The following is a 15353-nucleotide window of genomic DNA, read 5'->3' on the forward strand; positions in this document are numbered from 1 at the left end:
GCATCGCTCCTCATCGTTAAGCTGCCGGTTCTACACTTCATCTTTAGCTTCTTTAGACGTTTCTTTGGCGAGGACTCAGTTTCCTCTCTGCTGCCTCTCATCAGCTGAGGTTCAGCAGCTGAGCGGCTGGATGCTGACCAGCAGGGGGCGCCAGCCGCTGGCACAGCTGCTTCAGCCTGACGGTTGGTGTTGGTTCTTCCTCCAGGAAGAACCGGACCGGCGAGCAGAGACTTCACTCTGTCCTGATGCTTTATGGTTTCTACACTTGTGAAGTAAAAAGAAGCCTGAAGGAAACTCATATTACAACTTAACCTCACTGGGTGTTAATGATCTTATTTCATGTGTTCATGTTTGTGATTACGATTTGTGAATAAATATCCTCATAAAGTAAATCATATAAATGTTCAGAAACACTACTGTTCAAAAGTATTTTACAGTTATAAATCTGCTTCAACTGACTTTTTTCATTTGTTAACAAGTAGAAACCTGCAAAATCCTCAAATTGACAGAAAAAGGACAAAGAGGCCGATATCTTCATTTGAACTGTTATTTAATTGAAATACAAGTCAGCACCTTCAGGTTTTCCGTCTGTTATCATCAGTACACAATGTCCATACGTAGGTTTTGTACAAAGAGGTATCAGTTATATAAAAACACAATAGTTATGAATGAGACATACGTGTACACGTCTGAACACATCTCAACCGCACTTCAAGTGTCAGGACTCTTCTGTGTTTGTGCACACGGACCGGAGCATAAATAATATCCCGTAAACAGTATCTGTATTAAATATTCTAGTCATGCAGTATATTCGGTTGAGAAATAATTTAAAGGATTTCTTTCAACGAGGGCGAGCTGTTGGGTCCGTCTGAGGATCCCTAACAGCTGATACTCTCTGGCTTCCTGCTTGAGATACAGTATTATGGTAAGAATAATAATCTTCATCACGTTATACTGGAGTCTCGGCGTAATATTGGAGACTGTCAGGAAAAGATTAATCGGGACGAGGAGAAGGATTTATTTCTAATATTCAGCCCAGTCACCATGAAGAAATGATGTCATTTCATATTGCAGCCATTTGGGGAAAATAAAGAAAACGCTAGCGACGTAATGTTGTTACGCTAATTATGTAAGAAAGTTAGCTAACGGCAATTTATTTACGTTGTTCCCTGTTGTGTTGACACGTCACATTGTTTCTTGTTACGTTGTTACTGGTTCTATTGTTACTGGTTCTATTGTTTCTTGTTGTGTTGTTAGAGTGTTACTTGTTGTGTTGACACGTCACATTGTCCTGCTACATTGTTACATTATTATTTGAACACAAATCGTGATTTTTACTTTTCGTACTCCATAAAGTAGTTTTTTGCTTGAACCTAACCAACCGTTTCACAAAGTTGAGCTGTATTTTATTCACCTGGGTGTTTCTACCTGTCGTCCCTGTGCAGGAAACATTTAACATTTCTGTTGAGAAAATGAACACAACATCAGCAACAACAACAACAACACAGTTGTGCATTTCTGGCGGATATGAAACACATTCATGAAGCGGATCTTTGCTTCAGAAACGTCGGCGTTCAACATTCATGATTTGCAGAAACGTACAACAGCAAAACGTTTCACTGGCGACTGGGTTGTAATATCTTCGTCTATTTTGACACTTGACAGAAATCTTCTTCACACAAAAAGTAACTGTTTAAAAATTGGAAAGTTCCCCTCAAGGTAAGAATGTTCAAGTGTATTTGCATGTGAATCCATTCCACAGGAGGAAGCTCTGGACTTCGTCGTTCACAGTAACTGTAGCATCAACGTACTCGTTGGTTTCCTCACGCCGCAGCTGGAGTCGGGTGGAGCGCAGGCGGAGGTGGTGGAGGTGCTGCTGGAGTCCCGGACTAGGAGGTCGGAGGTCGCAGGGCGCGGCAGGAGTGGCAGCAGGCCTTGCTGTAGTACCAGTGGCTGCACAGGTTGACCTTCAGCGCCAGCAGGCAGTTGGTGGAGGGCCGGTCCTGGCAGCTCTCATCTGGGACACGAAAACATTTCAACCTGCAGCCACAACCAGGCGACACGTCTGTGACGCCGAGCGGGATCTTTCTTTATCAACAAGCTTTCATAGCGAAAGCCTGTTTCAGTCTTCAAAACAAGAGACATTTCAGTTCTTTGCTTTGTTCTTGTTGTGTGTTTCTACACTTCAGCAGAAAACAACGTAAACATTTGACTTCATTTTGTATTTTGTTTGCATTCTGACTAGTTGTTGCATGTTTGGTTGTCAGAATCGATGTTCCAACAGCAGACGAGTGATCGTGTTAACGCGTCAGCATCCCACACATTTTGGGCTTTTTGCTGACTGTAAGTTCACTGTGATTATTTCCGTGTCTGCGAGTTAACAGTAAATGATTCTACTTTTCTTTTCTTTACAGTTGATTTGTGGCTGGAATAATCTGTTTGTTTTTCATGTTGGATGAAAAATTAAGGAAATAGTGTGTGTGTGTGTGTGTGTGTGTGTGTGTGTGTGTGTGTGTGTGTGTGTGTGTGTGTGTGTGTGTGCGCGTGTGCGTGTGTGTGTGTGTGTGTGTGTGTCACTGCTTGTACTGCTATCTTTGTGGGGACCATTTTGAGTTGTTGTGAGGACATTTCTTAAAAGTGAGACATTACTGCCGGTCCTCCAAAGGCCTGTTTGAGGGTTAAAACCTGGTTCAGGTGAGGGTTGGGGGGGTCAGGCTTTAGTGGTGATGGTCAAGGAGCTAAAGCATGCATTATGTAAATGAGTGTCCTCATAAAGTACAATGGTAAGCATCCGTGTGTGTGTGTGTGTGTGTGTGTGTGTGTGTGTGTGTGTGTGTGTGTGTGTGTGTGTGTGTGTGTGTGTGTGTGTTCCTGTCTCCCTGGATTCCTGGGGTCCAACAAATTTGTGTGGACCGGAACGATGTCCCCACAAAGTGACCCATCTAAAGGAGTTGTACAGTAAGCTGCAGGCCGAGCGGCAGGCCGAGCGGCAGGTGTTACCTGGCGGCTCGGTGGGGCAGGGCTGCAGAGAGCAGGTCTGCTTGGCCACCGGCCTGGTGAGGGGGTCGCAGCCCCGGACCAGCTCCCTGCCCTGGTAACACTTGACGTCCCTCATCCTCACGCCCACGCCACACGTCTTGGTGCACTGAGGACAGATCACGGCCGGTGATGAGCTGCAGGACGTTGTGGTGGTGAGGTGTGTGTGTGTGTGTGTGTGTGTGAGTGTGTGTGTGTGTGTGTGCTGAGCGGACCTCACCTCAGACCAGGGCGTGGTGTACCATTTGAAGCATGGCCTCTCAAAGCAGGTGTTCTCCTCTTCGGGCTTCTCGCTGCCGCCGCACGCCTCGTCATCAAAGGTCTGGAACTTTCCTCCGCTGATGCCGACACAGAGGACGAGCCGCCGCTTCACGCCGCGACCGCACGTCGTGTTACACTACGAACAAGAGCAGGAGATGTAGACGCTGACGCTGGCTCCACTGCCATGTTATGTACGAAGGTCAGCGACAGGCGGTTATGTATTTACATTGTTACCATGTTACAATGTTACCATGTTACAATGTTACAATGTAACAATGTTACCATGTTACAATGTTACGATGTTACGATGTAACAATGTTACGATGTTACAATGTAACAATGTTACGATGTTACATTGTTACGATGTTACGATGTAACAATGTTACGATGTTACATTGTTACCATGTTACAATGTTACATTGTTACCATGTTACAATGTTACGATGTTACAATGTTGCGATGTTACAATGTTGCGATGTTACAATGTTGCGATGATCAGCAATTTCCATGACTTTTGATCACATTTTCATGACTTTTAACCAAATTTGTATAACTTTTTTTCTTCTTTTTTTAAACCATATTTCATGACTTTTTCTTTTTTTTCTTTTTTTCTTTTTTTTTTACCAAATTTCATGTTGTTTTTTTTTGTTTTGTTTTTTTAACCAAATTTCATGTTTGTTTGTTTTTTAAAACCAAATTTAATGTTTGTTTTTTTTTAACCAAATTTTCATGACTTTTTTTTTCAAAATTTTATTACTTTTTTTAAATCAAATTTCCAAGACTTTATTTTTTTAAACCAAATTTCATGACTTGCAATGTTACGATGTTCCATTGTTGCGATGTCGCGATGTTTCTTTGTTACGATGTTACTTGTGATGTTGACATGTTACTTTGTTACGTTGATGTTACTTATGTATTATTTCTTTTTACGTCGTTATAGCGGTAGACTTTCTCCCATAACTGATGAATAATCAATAACACGTGATAAAAACGGAGTATTGCCGTTGAGATGCAGTACCACTACAATCATAATTCCACAGTAATATAGAGCAGATAAATGTAGCAAGGTGATGAATGAATGTCCACATTTGGAGGTCCTCACCCTCTCCCAGTCTTGGCTCAGCCAGTGTGGAGCACAGTCTCTCTCCCCACAGGGGTGGATGGCCAGCGGCTTCTCCTCCGCCGAGCACTGGTTCTCGGGCACCACGCGGCCCTCCGGCGCCTTGCAGTACACGTGGCGCGTCGTCTTCCCCTGGCCGCACAACCCCGAGCACTGCGACAACGGAGGGGCCAAAGGTCAAAGACCGGACGATTCACGATGCTAACAGAAAGCTAACACAAGAGATGCTCACAGAAAGCTAACACAAGAGATGCTCACAGAAAGCTAACACAAGAGATGCTAACAGAAAGCTAACACAAGAGATGCTCACAGAAAGCTTACACAAGAGATGCAAAAATAAAGCTAACACAAGAGATGCTAACATAAAACTGACACAAAAGACGCTAACAGAAAGCTAACACAAGAGGAAGGTTACAAGGACAGAAACCCCCATGACCCCTTCAAGTGACTGAGGGGTGAAGGCACTCACGGGCCCCCACTCGGACACGGTCCAGAGGCGCTCGCAGGGCGGACCCGTGCAGTTCTTGCTGTTTGGCGGTTTTGCCGGCGGGTCGCACGGTCGGGTCTCGTCGGAGCAGCGGACGTCGCGGGTCACCTGGGCTCTGCGGCCACATTTAGCCGGACACTGGATCACGGAGGGAAGAAGCACAAAGACGCAGACGTCAATACGAGCGTCGCTGAATTTCCACGAGCAAACATTTTGTGAAATTCTGTGGGAGTTTAAAATGGTTTATTTCCAGGCCTGGAAAAGTCCTTGAAAAAAAAAATCAAAAAGTGTAGTGAAAGTGGTGTAAATGTGTTATATTCATGTGTTCATGGCGTTCATTTAGTTTAAATAATGAATCTGCTTTTAAAAGAAAGAGGCTCAACATATCAGCAGCATACATACAGGCATCTATATAAATGTTTATTCTTTTAATAAAACTATTGTCTCTCATTCATTTGAGTCATTGAAGGTTTACTGTATGCTTTGAATCCTCATTGTTAGTTTAAATACTACATTTTATCACTTTTTACTGTTTACACACACATTTCACACAATGTTTGCTCATGGACATTTAGTTAAAAGCCATGAAATTTGAAAAAAAAAAAAGTCATGGAAATTTGGTCAAAAAAAAAAAAGTCATGGAAATTTGGTTTAAAAAAAAAGTCATGGAAATTTGGTTTAAAAAAAAAAGTCATGAAAATTTGGTAAAAAAAAAAAAGTCATGTAAATTTGGTAAAAAAAAAAAAAAAAAAAACGTGGTAATTTGATTAAAAAAAAAAAAAGTCATGAAAATTTGGTAAAAAAAAAAAGTCATTGAAATTTGGTAAAAAAATAATAAAAGTCATGGAAATGTGGTAAAAAAAAAAAAAAGTCATGTAAATTTGGTAAAAAAAAAAAAAAAAAAATCGTGGTAATTTGATTAAAAAAAAAAAAAGTCATGAAAATTTGGTAAAAAAAAAAAGTCATTGAAATTTGGTAAAAAAATAATAAAAGTCATGGAAATGTGGTAAAAAAAAAAAAAGTCATGTAAATTGGTAAATCTGGTTTAAAGTCATGTAAATCTGGTTTAAATGTAAAGATGGGTCAGAGTGTGGATGACCCCTGCGTTAACCATCCGGTGGACGTCCCGTACCTCCGTCCACTCCGCCACCTCCCACTGGGGCCCGCAGGCGGGGCTCTTGCAGGGCCGGCGCTCCATGGGTCTCTCCAGCTCGGCGGTGGAGCAGAGGTCGCTGTAGACGGAGCTGTCCAGGCCCGGCGACAGCATCTTCCAGCAGCGGACCTGACGGAACTGGAAGCCCTCGCCGCACGTCCTGGAGCACTCGCTCCAGCTGCTGGCCTCCCACCTGAAACACCGCAGGCTCAGACCTCCTGAGGACTTCCTGTCTGAAGGACCCCCCCCCCTCTGTCATAACGTTCCCCTGTACCTGGGCAGACATTCCCTCCCGATGCAGAAGTCGTGCACCGCCTCCGGTCGGGTCAGAGCGTCGCAGTACATGTCGTGCACCTCCACGCCGTCGTACCGGATGCACGTGACGAAGGACTTTGAGATTCCTGGATCGTGAGCAAGAAACAAAGAACTGAAGGCAAAACCAGAAAATTTATACAATAGTACAAAAGAAATACAGGAAACTAAAAGCCAGCGCGCTTTAAGGAAAGGAAAGACGTGAAGGAGACATGAAGGAGACATGAAGGAGACATGAAGGAGACGCAAGGAGGCGCGTAGGTGATGTACGTATGTATGTGTGTGTGTGTGTGTGTGTGTGTGTGTGTGTGTGTGTGTGTGTGTGTGTGTGTGTGTGTGTGTGTGTGTGTGTGTGCACCTATAGAGCAGGTCATGCTGCACGGCTCCTGAGAGGAAAGTTTCCAGCGGTACATGTCAGCAACACTCAGCTTCAGGTTCTTCTGGTAGATCCTTTGATTCCCCCTGTCACACACACACACACACACACACACACACACACACACACACACACACACACACACACACACACACACACACACACACACTGTGAATGCAATACTTCCTGTCATGATATTTGAGGATCCACACACCTGACTCATGTCTCTTCATCACATGGAGTTAAAGGCACATTCTCCTCTTCCTCCTCCTCCTCCTCCTCCTGGTCACCTGGTTCTGTTGGAGCGGCTGGAGCTCCTCCCACCGCTCTGCACGGTTTTATTCTGGAAGGAGGCGTCTCCGCTGTCGTTGCGGCGGCGGCCCAGGGTGAACTCCAGCGTGCCGTTAACGCCGAGCAGCCCGTCCCGCTCCGCCTCCGCCTCCGCCTCCGCCGAGTACAGGCTGTCCCCCTCCGCCAGCAGCTGATTGGTGGAGATGTTGACGAGCAGCTCGTCGGGGCCCAGCCGGCCTTCCAGCAGGACCCTCCAGATGAGGTTCTGGGAGTCCGGGCCCGGGTCCAGGGGCCCGGGGGCCGCGGTGCTGTTGCCTTCTGATGGAAATGTCCAGCAACACGTATCATCATAAATGTATCATAAATGTATCTTAAAAGTATCATAAATGTATCTTAAATTTATCCTAAATGTATCTTAAATGTATCTTAAATGTATCTTAAATGTATCATAAATGTATCAGAGGCCTTGTGTGTCCTGACCTGTGAACTTGGCCGCTGCCTCCTGGTGGCAGTCGATGACGGCGGCGTCCTCGTACACCTCGTTGGTCTCTTGGCCCTTCTGGTCGTCGGCGCCTCCCGGCTCCATCCGGCCGTCGGGTGCCGCCTGGTCGTAGACGCTGCCGTTCGGGGCCAGCGGGGCCACGCCCACCTCCACCGAAACCTCTCCGGCCGAGGCGCCGGGCCCGGTGTAGACGGGAGGAGGCGGGACGGGCGGCAGGGAGTCTCGCAGGACGGTGTACTCGTAGGTGATGTACGGCGAGCGGCCGCTCTGGTTCCACACCTGAAGAGAGTCAGGTCACGTCATACTGGGAAGAGGAGGAGCTTAAGCGAGGCCGGTGGGTAGAGCAGGAGGAGCTTAAGCGAGGCAGGCGGGAAAGGAAGCTCGGCCTACCAGGATGTTGATGGCCTGGTCAACGGGCCCTTTGGCGACCACGTACTCGATGCCGGTCTCGTACACGTCCATGGGCCGGCGGTACTTGAACACGGCGCCGGCCGCGTGGAAGTTCTGCGGGCTGTCCAGCTTGTAGGCGCCGTTGAAGAAGAAGTTGCCCGCTTGGTCGGTGACGGCTGCAGAGACGAAGATGAGGCCAAACGAGCGGTTGAGGTTGTGTACATGTACTGTGTGTGTGAGTAGTGTGTGAGCAGGAGAACAGGAAGTACCCACCGAGCACATCGGCAGACTTCTTCCTCTCGATGATCTGGATGTCCCATGATCCTTCAGGGATCTGAGTGATGAAAGAGTAACCTGGACGACAGGAAGAAGGAAGCGGGCGGCGTCACGGTGTGCTTTGTATTTTTAATTTTCATGTTGTTATTTTAACCAAAAAGAGTATTCAGACCTTAATTTAATCAAGTATTTTTACAATAAAATATAAACTTAAATATATGTGTGTGTGTATATATATATATATATATATATATATATATATATATATATATATATATATATATATACGTTTAAATAAATGCATATGCAGTGTATATATGCATATTTTTTATATTTTTTTATATATTGTATTTCGAGACATAAATATACTTATACGCATATAAATAAATATACCTATATATTTTATTTTTTATACATATATATTTTATTTAAAAAAATGTACACATGTAATTGTATAATATATATATAATATATTTACATATATTATTGTTTATACTTATGAATATATATATATACATATATATATACATATTTATTTTATGTATTAATATATTATTTTTTTTAATTTTGTATACGTATATAAACATGTATATTTATTTTCATATGTATAAATATGTGTGTATATGTATGTATTTCTTGTTGTTTGCATCATGTATATATGTGTTCCTGGGCTCACCCAGGCTGGCGGCTCCTCGGCGGAGGTTCCCGGTGACTCTGCTGCAGCTGCTGCCGTCTCCCTGACAGACGCCACATTTATCCAACGTGTTGGAGGAGAACAGAACTCCGTCGCACCCGATTGGCTGAGCGGCAAAGCAGGAAGTGGAAGTAGGGAGGAAAACAATATTTTAAAAAACAAACATCTCCTGTAAATCACAAATGCATTAAATCATCCTCAGAGATAAGACGGCCTCCTTTCTGTCTCTGATCAATATCATTGTATTGTTTTTAATTATTCATGTTTCACTGTCCACCGTCATGTCTTAACGTTTAGGTCTGTGCATCCACATGAGAGGGAACCTCCGCCCCTCCAAGATAGTTCTGATGGAGCGTGACAGTGTTCACCAGACGAGGTAAAAGAAGAAGCCGACTCACCTCACACTTACCGTCCACGCAGACGCCGCGGTAGCTGCCGTACTTGCAGGACGTCCCGTCCCGCGCCGCCACCATCAGCTGCCGCTGGCCGTCGGTGGTGGTGCAGTGGAGGTCGCAGGGGTTACTGGAGATGTGAACGTAGTCGTCTGGAGAGCAACACACAGGTCCTCTTACAACCAGGAACACGGGGACCAGTTCCACCATACCTCCATGGGAACAATGGTTTCCACATAGCCGTGGCATACCCCTCATAGCCAATGGCCCCAATGGCCCCAGTTGGAAACATTGGGGCCATTGGGGCCATTGGGGCTATTTGAATGTTATCTGAATTTTCTCATCTACCAAACCATATATTTCACTTGGATATTACTTATCCAAATACAGTAGTTTTCATAAAACAAGCTATGATTTACAGTTCTATATAGCAATCGCTGAGGGGGGATGTTTTTGTTCAATTAATAATGACTCACTAACACGGTATCTGTTAGCAACAGGCTTTAAAAGCACAGACTTTTAAAAGGCGCTACTGTTTCCACAGCTCATTCCCTCGTCCCCTCCGGTGTGTTCGAGCTGTCAGTACCGGGATACAGAGGTTTCCACTGGTAGTTCTTCCCGTTGTACAGCTGGGAGTTGAAGGACCAGCACTGCTCCTCTCTGAAGCTCCTCCCACTGGCGGGACATTCCTGCAGAGACGGACCGTTAAACGCGAGTCTCTTTCACACTCGTTCAAGTTTTTACAGGACGTTACGCAAATAAATCCTCCTTTTAAGCGTTTATTTGTGCGGGGACGGTTCCCGCCGAGCGCGCACGCTCCCTCCCCCGAGCTCCACGTTCACAGCGGGCCACATGCAGTCACGCCCCCGAGGCCCGCCGGCATCGAACCGCCGGCCTCCTCCCCCTCCTGCCGTCAGCCGGCCAGGAGGCCCGTGTTTGTTTTAATAAAAGATGTGAAATGAAGTGATGGGAACTTGGACCGCGGGGGCCGTGACTCACCTCGGTGTTGCAGAGATGATATTTCTTCGACGTTCCCGTGCAGGTCATGTTGTCTTTCCCGGCTGCAACTTTCTTTCTTTGGAAAGAAAACAAAGCATTTTGGAGAAGAAACAGCAAATTTATTTTAAAAATGAAGTAGAAGTTGTGATTATCTGAGTTTAAATGTGACCCAATGTACTGAATGAATCCATCCTTTTGTAAAACATTTGGCTGTCAAGTTCAGAACAATATCTGTTCAACGTCGAAGTGTGTGAACGAGGACATGTGTGTGTGTGTGTGTGTGTGTGTGTGTGTGTGTGTGTGTGTGTGTGTGTGTGTATACGCCTGCTTTCAGTACATTGTGAGGACCCATCTCCACCTGAGGACAGTGAGCTGGTCCCCACATGGTGAGACTTTAGTGACACAGTTTAACACTTCAACACACACAGTTAGATGAGATTATTGATGAGTGGTATCCATCTTATTCAGTACATGTGTGCTGTTGAATTGTGTGTATAGTGTGTGTACATTGTGTGTATCTGCGTGTGTACATTGTGTGTACAGTGTGTGAGACCCTCTGCTGGTCCTTGTTGGAAACACTAGATTTTTTACACCGAAAGTGTGTGTGTGTGTGTGTGTGTGTGTGTGTGTGTGTGTGTGTGTGTGTGTGTGTGTGTGTGTGTGTGTGTAGACGGACCTCTGCTTGAGGCAGTGTCTCTCCTGTGACATCACTCCCCCTCCACAGGCCCGTGTGCAGGCCGTCCACTTGGCCCACTCGCCCCACCAGTACGTGGTCACCTCCAGCTCCTCCTCCAGACTGTTGGACGCCACGCCGTCCTCCTGAAGACACACACACACACACACACACACACACACACACAGTTTATGAGTTGTAGTGGTAGCATTATTCATATGTCCAGTATTCAGCAGTATGGAGGTCAGCTGTCTGTGGTTACACCAGGAGCTCATGGGGATGAGTGGTCGTCCCATAAGCACAAGCACTAACATAGTTTACATGTCAAAGTGTCCTTGAGCAAGGCACTTAACCCCTACTTGCTCCCGGGCGCCTCACAGGGGCTCCGAGTGTGTGAATGTACGTCCTTTCTACTTTCTACTCCCGTACATGTATTTGTATAGCTTTAGTTACGGCAAGTATTTCTACTTTTACTAAGAATTTTGTACGCGCTATTGTGGTAGTATTTGAAACAGCAGTCTAGTATCTGTTGTAGTATAAGTTAGGAGTATCTGTTGTAGTATAAGTTAGGAGTATCTGTTGTTGTATAAGTTAGGAGTATCTGTTGTAGTATAAATTAGAAGTATATGTTGTTTTATAAGTAAGTTGTATTTGTTGCAGTATAAATTAGAAGTATCTGTTGTAGTATAAGTTAGGAGTATTTGTTAGAGTATAAGTTAGGAGTATCTGTTCTAGTATAAGTTAGGGGTATCTGTTGTTGTATAAATTAGAAGTATCTGTTGTATTATAAGTTAGTAGTATGTGTTGTAGTATACATTAGAAGTATCTGTTGTCTTATAGGTAAGTCGTATTTGTTGTAGTATAAATTAGAAGTATCTGTTGTAGTATAAGTTAGGGGCAGTAGCAGCACTCTAGTATTTCTGGCAGTATAAGTTATGGACAATAACATGAGTGGCAGTGCTTGAAGTACTCTCAGAGTACTCCTCAGTACTGCAGCGGTGCGTCACAGTGGATGAGCGTCAGTGTTTTGTTCAGGCGCCGCAGCGTGTGAACACATTCCTGATGTGCAGCAGCAGCTTTGCTTCAGGCCGCGTCCCACTTCGCTCAGACAGATTCATCAGAGCGACGCTGGAATGTGACCGAGCTCCTCTGAAGGTGTGAGACACAGCAGCTGTGAGGACGAGAGACACTGGACATACCAGACAGAGAGCGTCAGAGAGAGAGAGAGAGAGAGAGAGAGAGAGAGAGAGAGAGAGAGAGAGAGAGAGAGAGAGAGAGAGAGACCGATGGCTGCAGAGAGTGCGACAGGAAAAGAGTTATGAGGCAATGAGAAAAGCTGATTGGTCGACTGTCGGATTAATTTGACTCATCAGGTTTTTTTTAAAGTTGGGATTTCCTTGTTTTGTTTATTTTTTAAACATCTTCGTTTTTGTGCATATAGATCTTTCTCTCTCTTTATATATACAAATATATGCATAGAACACTATATATACACATATATAGGTATGTGTGTGAATAAATATATATGCATATATATATATATGTATATATGTATATATATGTATGAATATATGTATATATAAATATGTTTAAACAGATATAAATACAGTGTGCAATAGTTATTATGTCTGTTTATATAATATTGCTGTTATTGTTGATCCTTTACTGTTTTTTCATGTTTTTTATTCATAATACTTCTTTAAATGTTTTGTCTCTTGTGAGCACCCTCATGAACTCTCTTTCATGTGGATAAATTAAGTTGAATCTACATAATCATCATAATTTATAATAAAGTTAAAAGATGGACGGTGAGGTCACATGACATCAATGTTTCAGCCAATCACAAGAGCCAGAGGACAGAAACAGCTGTTTTCCCGCCAAGATAGCAGAATGTGTTCCCGCCACAATAGCAGAGTGTTTTCCCGCCACAATAGCAGAATGTGTTCCCGCCACAATAGCAGAGTGTTTTCCCGCCACAATAGCAGAGTGTTTTCCCGCCACAATAGCAGAGTGTTTTCCCGCCACAATAGCAAAGTGTTTTCCCGCCACAATAGCAGAATGTTTTCCCAGGGTGTCGGGTACCTGAAGCGGTCTGGTGGACGGGTTCCCCACCGACACGGCCAGCGCCAGGAAGCCCAGCAGGACAAGGCCCGCCTCCCCGCACTGTTCCCACGACCACACCCGCATCCTGTCAATCAAGTCAGAGAGAGAAAGAGAGAATATGTGGATTAAAAACTAAACAACAAAACTTTTGGTAAAGCGTGGACCAGATGAACAGTCTGTGAACATCATTGTTTGTTTCTTTGACCACCCATCCCTCCTACTTCCTGCTTTTGTCACAGATTTCTTTAGTCTGGTGTCGACCTGTCAATCACGAGAGAATGCAGCTTAAACACATGAAGCATAGACTTCTATACAACCAGCGGAGTTGCCCCCTGGTGGTCAGAAGAACCAGGACCCTTGATTTTAAAACCCTCAAGATGACTTTGACACAGAGGGAAATGTTAAACTGTGATAGTTCCTCCTGAATCTGCCTTGTGTTGGGAATGAAAGAGGAACAGAAAACCTCTCGATCGCTCAGCACCCAGAACAACGTCATACATGGATGGTTTTCACCAAACGCGGAGCAGCCGGCGTCATGGGAACTCGGTCCAGAAGCCACTCCGTGTTTCTGATGGAAGCAACATGGTGATGAGTCCTCAACAAAGGCTGAGGAGCATCGAGGGAAACGTCACGACCGCGAATGACTTCTCGTGGCAATAAGGACCAACGTCCTGGCGTTCATGAGAGATGTGGATGAAAGCAGGTGCCAAATTGAGGCTTCTCAGCTTCCAAAGCCTCAGAAGTTGGAACTTTTTTTTTTTTTTTTTTTGTGGTCGTAATATTTCCTTTCACACTCTGCAGTGAAATCCCTCGCCTCCAAGAACATCTGTGGTTGTTTGGAAAGGGAGGCCTGAAGAGCTGCTGCTGCACAGACCGGAGGAGGGTGGACATCAGTATTGATCCAACAAGCAAGAAGAGAAAGGGAACACGCCCGGCACGCAGCCAGGTAACAAAGGTGCTGTCCCTGAATCAACAAGAAAACTTCCATCCTGGTGCTCTGATGAAAGTATTTCTACTCAACTATGTGATGTATCCTGATTGTAAAGGGGGAAAAAGGTTAAATGATGGCGGTCACTTCCAGGGTGTCACATGCCAAGGCTTGGTCCGTGATGCAGAAGCTCAAGGCACCAACTAACTCCAGTGTAAGCCATCCCATCGTCTCGCTTAAACCCAAACCGCCACCCTGTTACAACGTGTAGTTCATGTTAAGTTAACCAGGATTACGTTAACAACACGTTACAATGTAAACTGAGACTGTTCCTCTTCATTAACTACATGTTACAAGAATGAAGGAAGCATTTTTGGGAAAACACACTGACATTTGCTTTCTTTCTGAGCGTCGGAAGAGAACAATGCTATCGCTCTCACGTTGTGTGCTTTCAGTTTGGAGCTGGAGCTAAGCTAGCTTAGCATTACGACTGGAACAAGGGGAAACCATCTTACATCTTAAATTTAGCTCCATAAACTCCTGTCTGACTCCCGTCATTGCCTTCATTTTATTAGAGTAGTGTCTCCTGGGTGCATATAGATGTATACATTTAAAGCTGGGAGCTGAGAGACGCTCTGGATTACAGTGTCAGGTAAACTGCGCTTCAAACACAACCCAGTGTGCACTCTGCAGCTTGACGCTCCGGCGCTGCAGGTATTTGAGCGCGCTGGCAGGCCGCGGGCCGGCCGGCGCCGGCAGGTGGAGGTTCGACACAGACGGGCCGTTGAGAGGCCGCAGGTGTCGGAGACGGGGAGTTGGACGGCGGCGGGGCCGGCGTGGAAGCTAAACAAGCCCCAATGTGCTGGAAGCACCAAGGTAAGTTTCCGAGGACTCCACACAGGTAGGCCTTTGTCTGGCCCCTCGGGCTGTAAGGAAACGTAGATGTCTGCATGTAAAGGCCGACGCGGCCGGGCACAGACACTCAGGAAACGGAGGGCTCGGCAGTCGCGCGGGTACCAATTCAACGGCTCAATGAAGCCTTTGATTTTGTTAAACGTTTGGACCTAAAGCGTGTAAAACACACCGAGCCGTCTGCTAAGTATCCTGCAGCATAACTACATTTTCTTTTTTGACGATTTGTATGTGCCAAAAACATAACTGTGTTACATTGATAAATACACAAAGAAGATGGGTTTCAAACCAGCAGAAGCTGAGACGTTATGGTACCTGTTAGTGTGGACACCGAACTGATGCCGAGGCGGGAAACCTGCAGCTCCAAATAGTGACCAAGAAGCTGAGTATTTATCATATTTTTCAAATATTAAAGGCTGACGTATTGGAGATATGCAACGGTGCTTTT

At 45.1% G+C, this 15353-nt stretch overlaps 1 protein-coding gene across 1 annotated transcript; it reads right to left on the bottom strand.

Moving 5' to 3' along the window:
- Positions 1-1889: 1889 nt before the first annotated feature.
- On the bottom strand, positions 1890-13149 carry adamtsl2 (ADAMTS-like 2). The gene is made up of 18 exons (XM_068596288.1): positions 13045-13149; positions 10966-11108; positions 10290-10365; positions 9877-9979; positions 9297-9442; positions 8881-9004; positions 8202-8282; positions 7929-8104; positions 7517-7817; positions 7036-7354; positions 6728-6831; positions 6332-6458; positions 6037-6250; positions 4887-5042; positions 4400-4570; positions 3257-3433; positions 3001-3145; positions 1890-2017 (listed from the first exon to the last, which is right to left on the bottom strand). The coding sequence occupies exons 1-18, from the start codon at positions 13147-13149 to the stop codon at positions 1890-1892; spliced, it is 2796 nt and encodes a 931-aa protein (XP_068452389.1).
- Between the last annotated feature and the right edge of the window lie 2204 nt (positions 13150-15353).

This window comes from Clinocottus analis, unplaced genomic scaffold (genome assembly GCF_023055335.1).
Source record: "Clinocottus analis isolate CAN_PGR_092001 unplaced genomic scaffold, fCliAna1.0.p SCAF_35, whole genome shotgun sequence".
NCBI lineage: Eukaryota > Metazoa > Chordata > Actinopteri > Perciformes > Cottidae > Clinocottus > Clinocottus analis.

What these genes read in the sequence shown, in the direction of transcription:
- adamtsl2 (XM_068596288.1), bottom strand. Translation starts at nt 13,149, where the DNA reads ATGCGGGTGTGGTCGTGGGAACAGTGCGGGGAGGCGGGCCTTGTCCTG. An exon ending in CGTCCACCAGACCGCTTCAG is followed by an intron (nt 11,109 to 13,044) that starts GTACCCGACACC and finishes GTGTGTCTTCAG; the next exon opens with GAGGACGGCGTGGCGTCCAA. An exon ending in GTGGAAACCTCTGTATCCCG is followed by an intron (nt 9,443 to 9,876) that starts GTACTGACAGCT and finishes GTTGCTCTCCAG; the next exon opens with ACGACTACGTTCACATCTCC.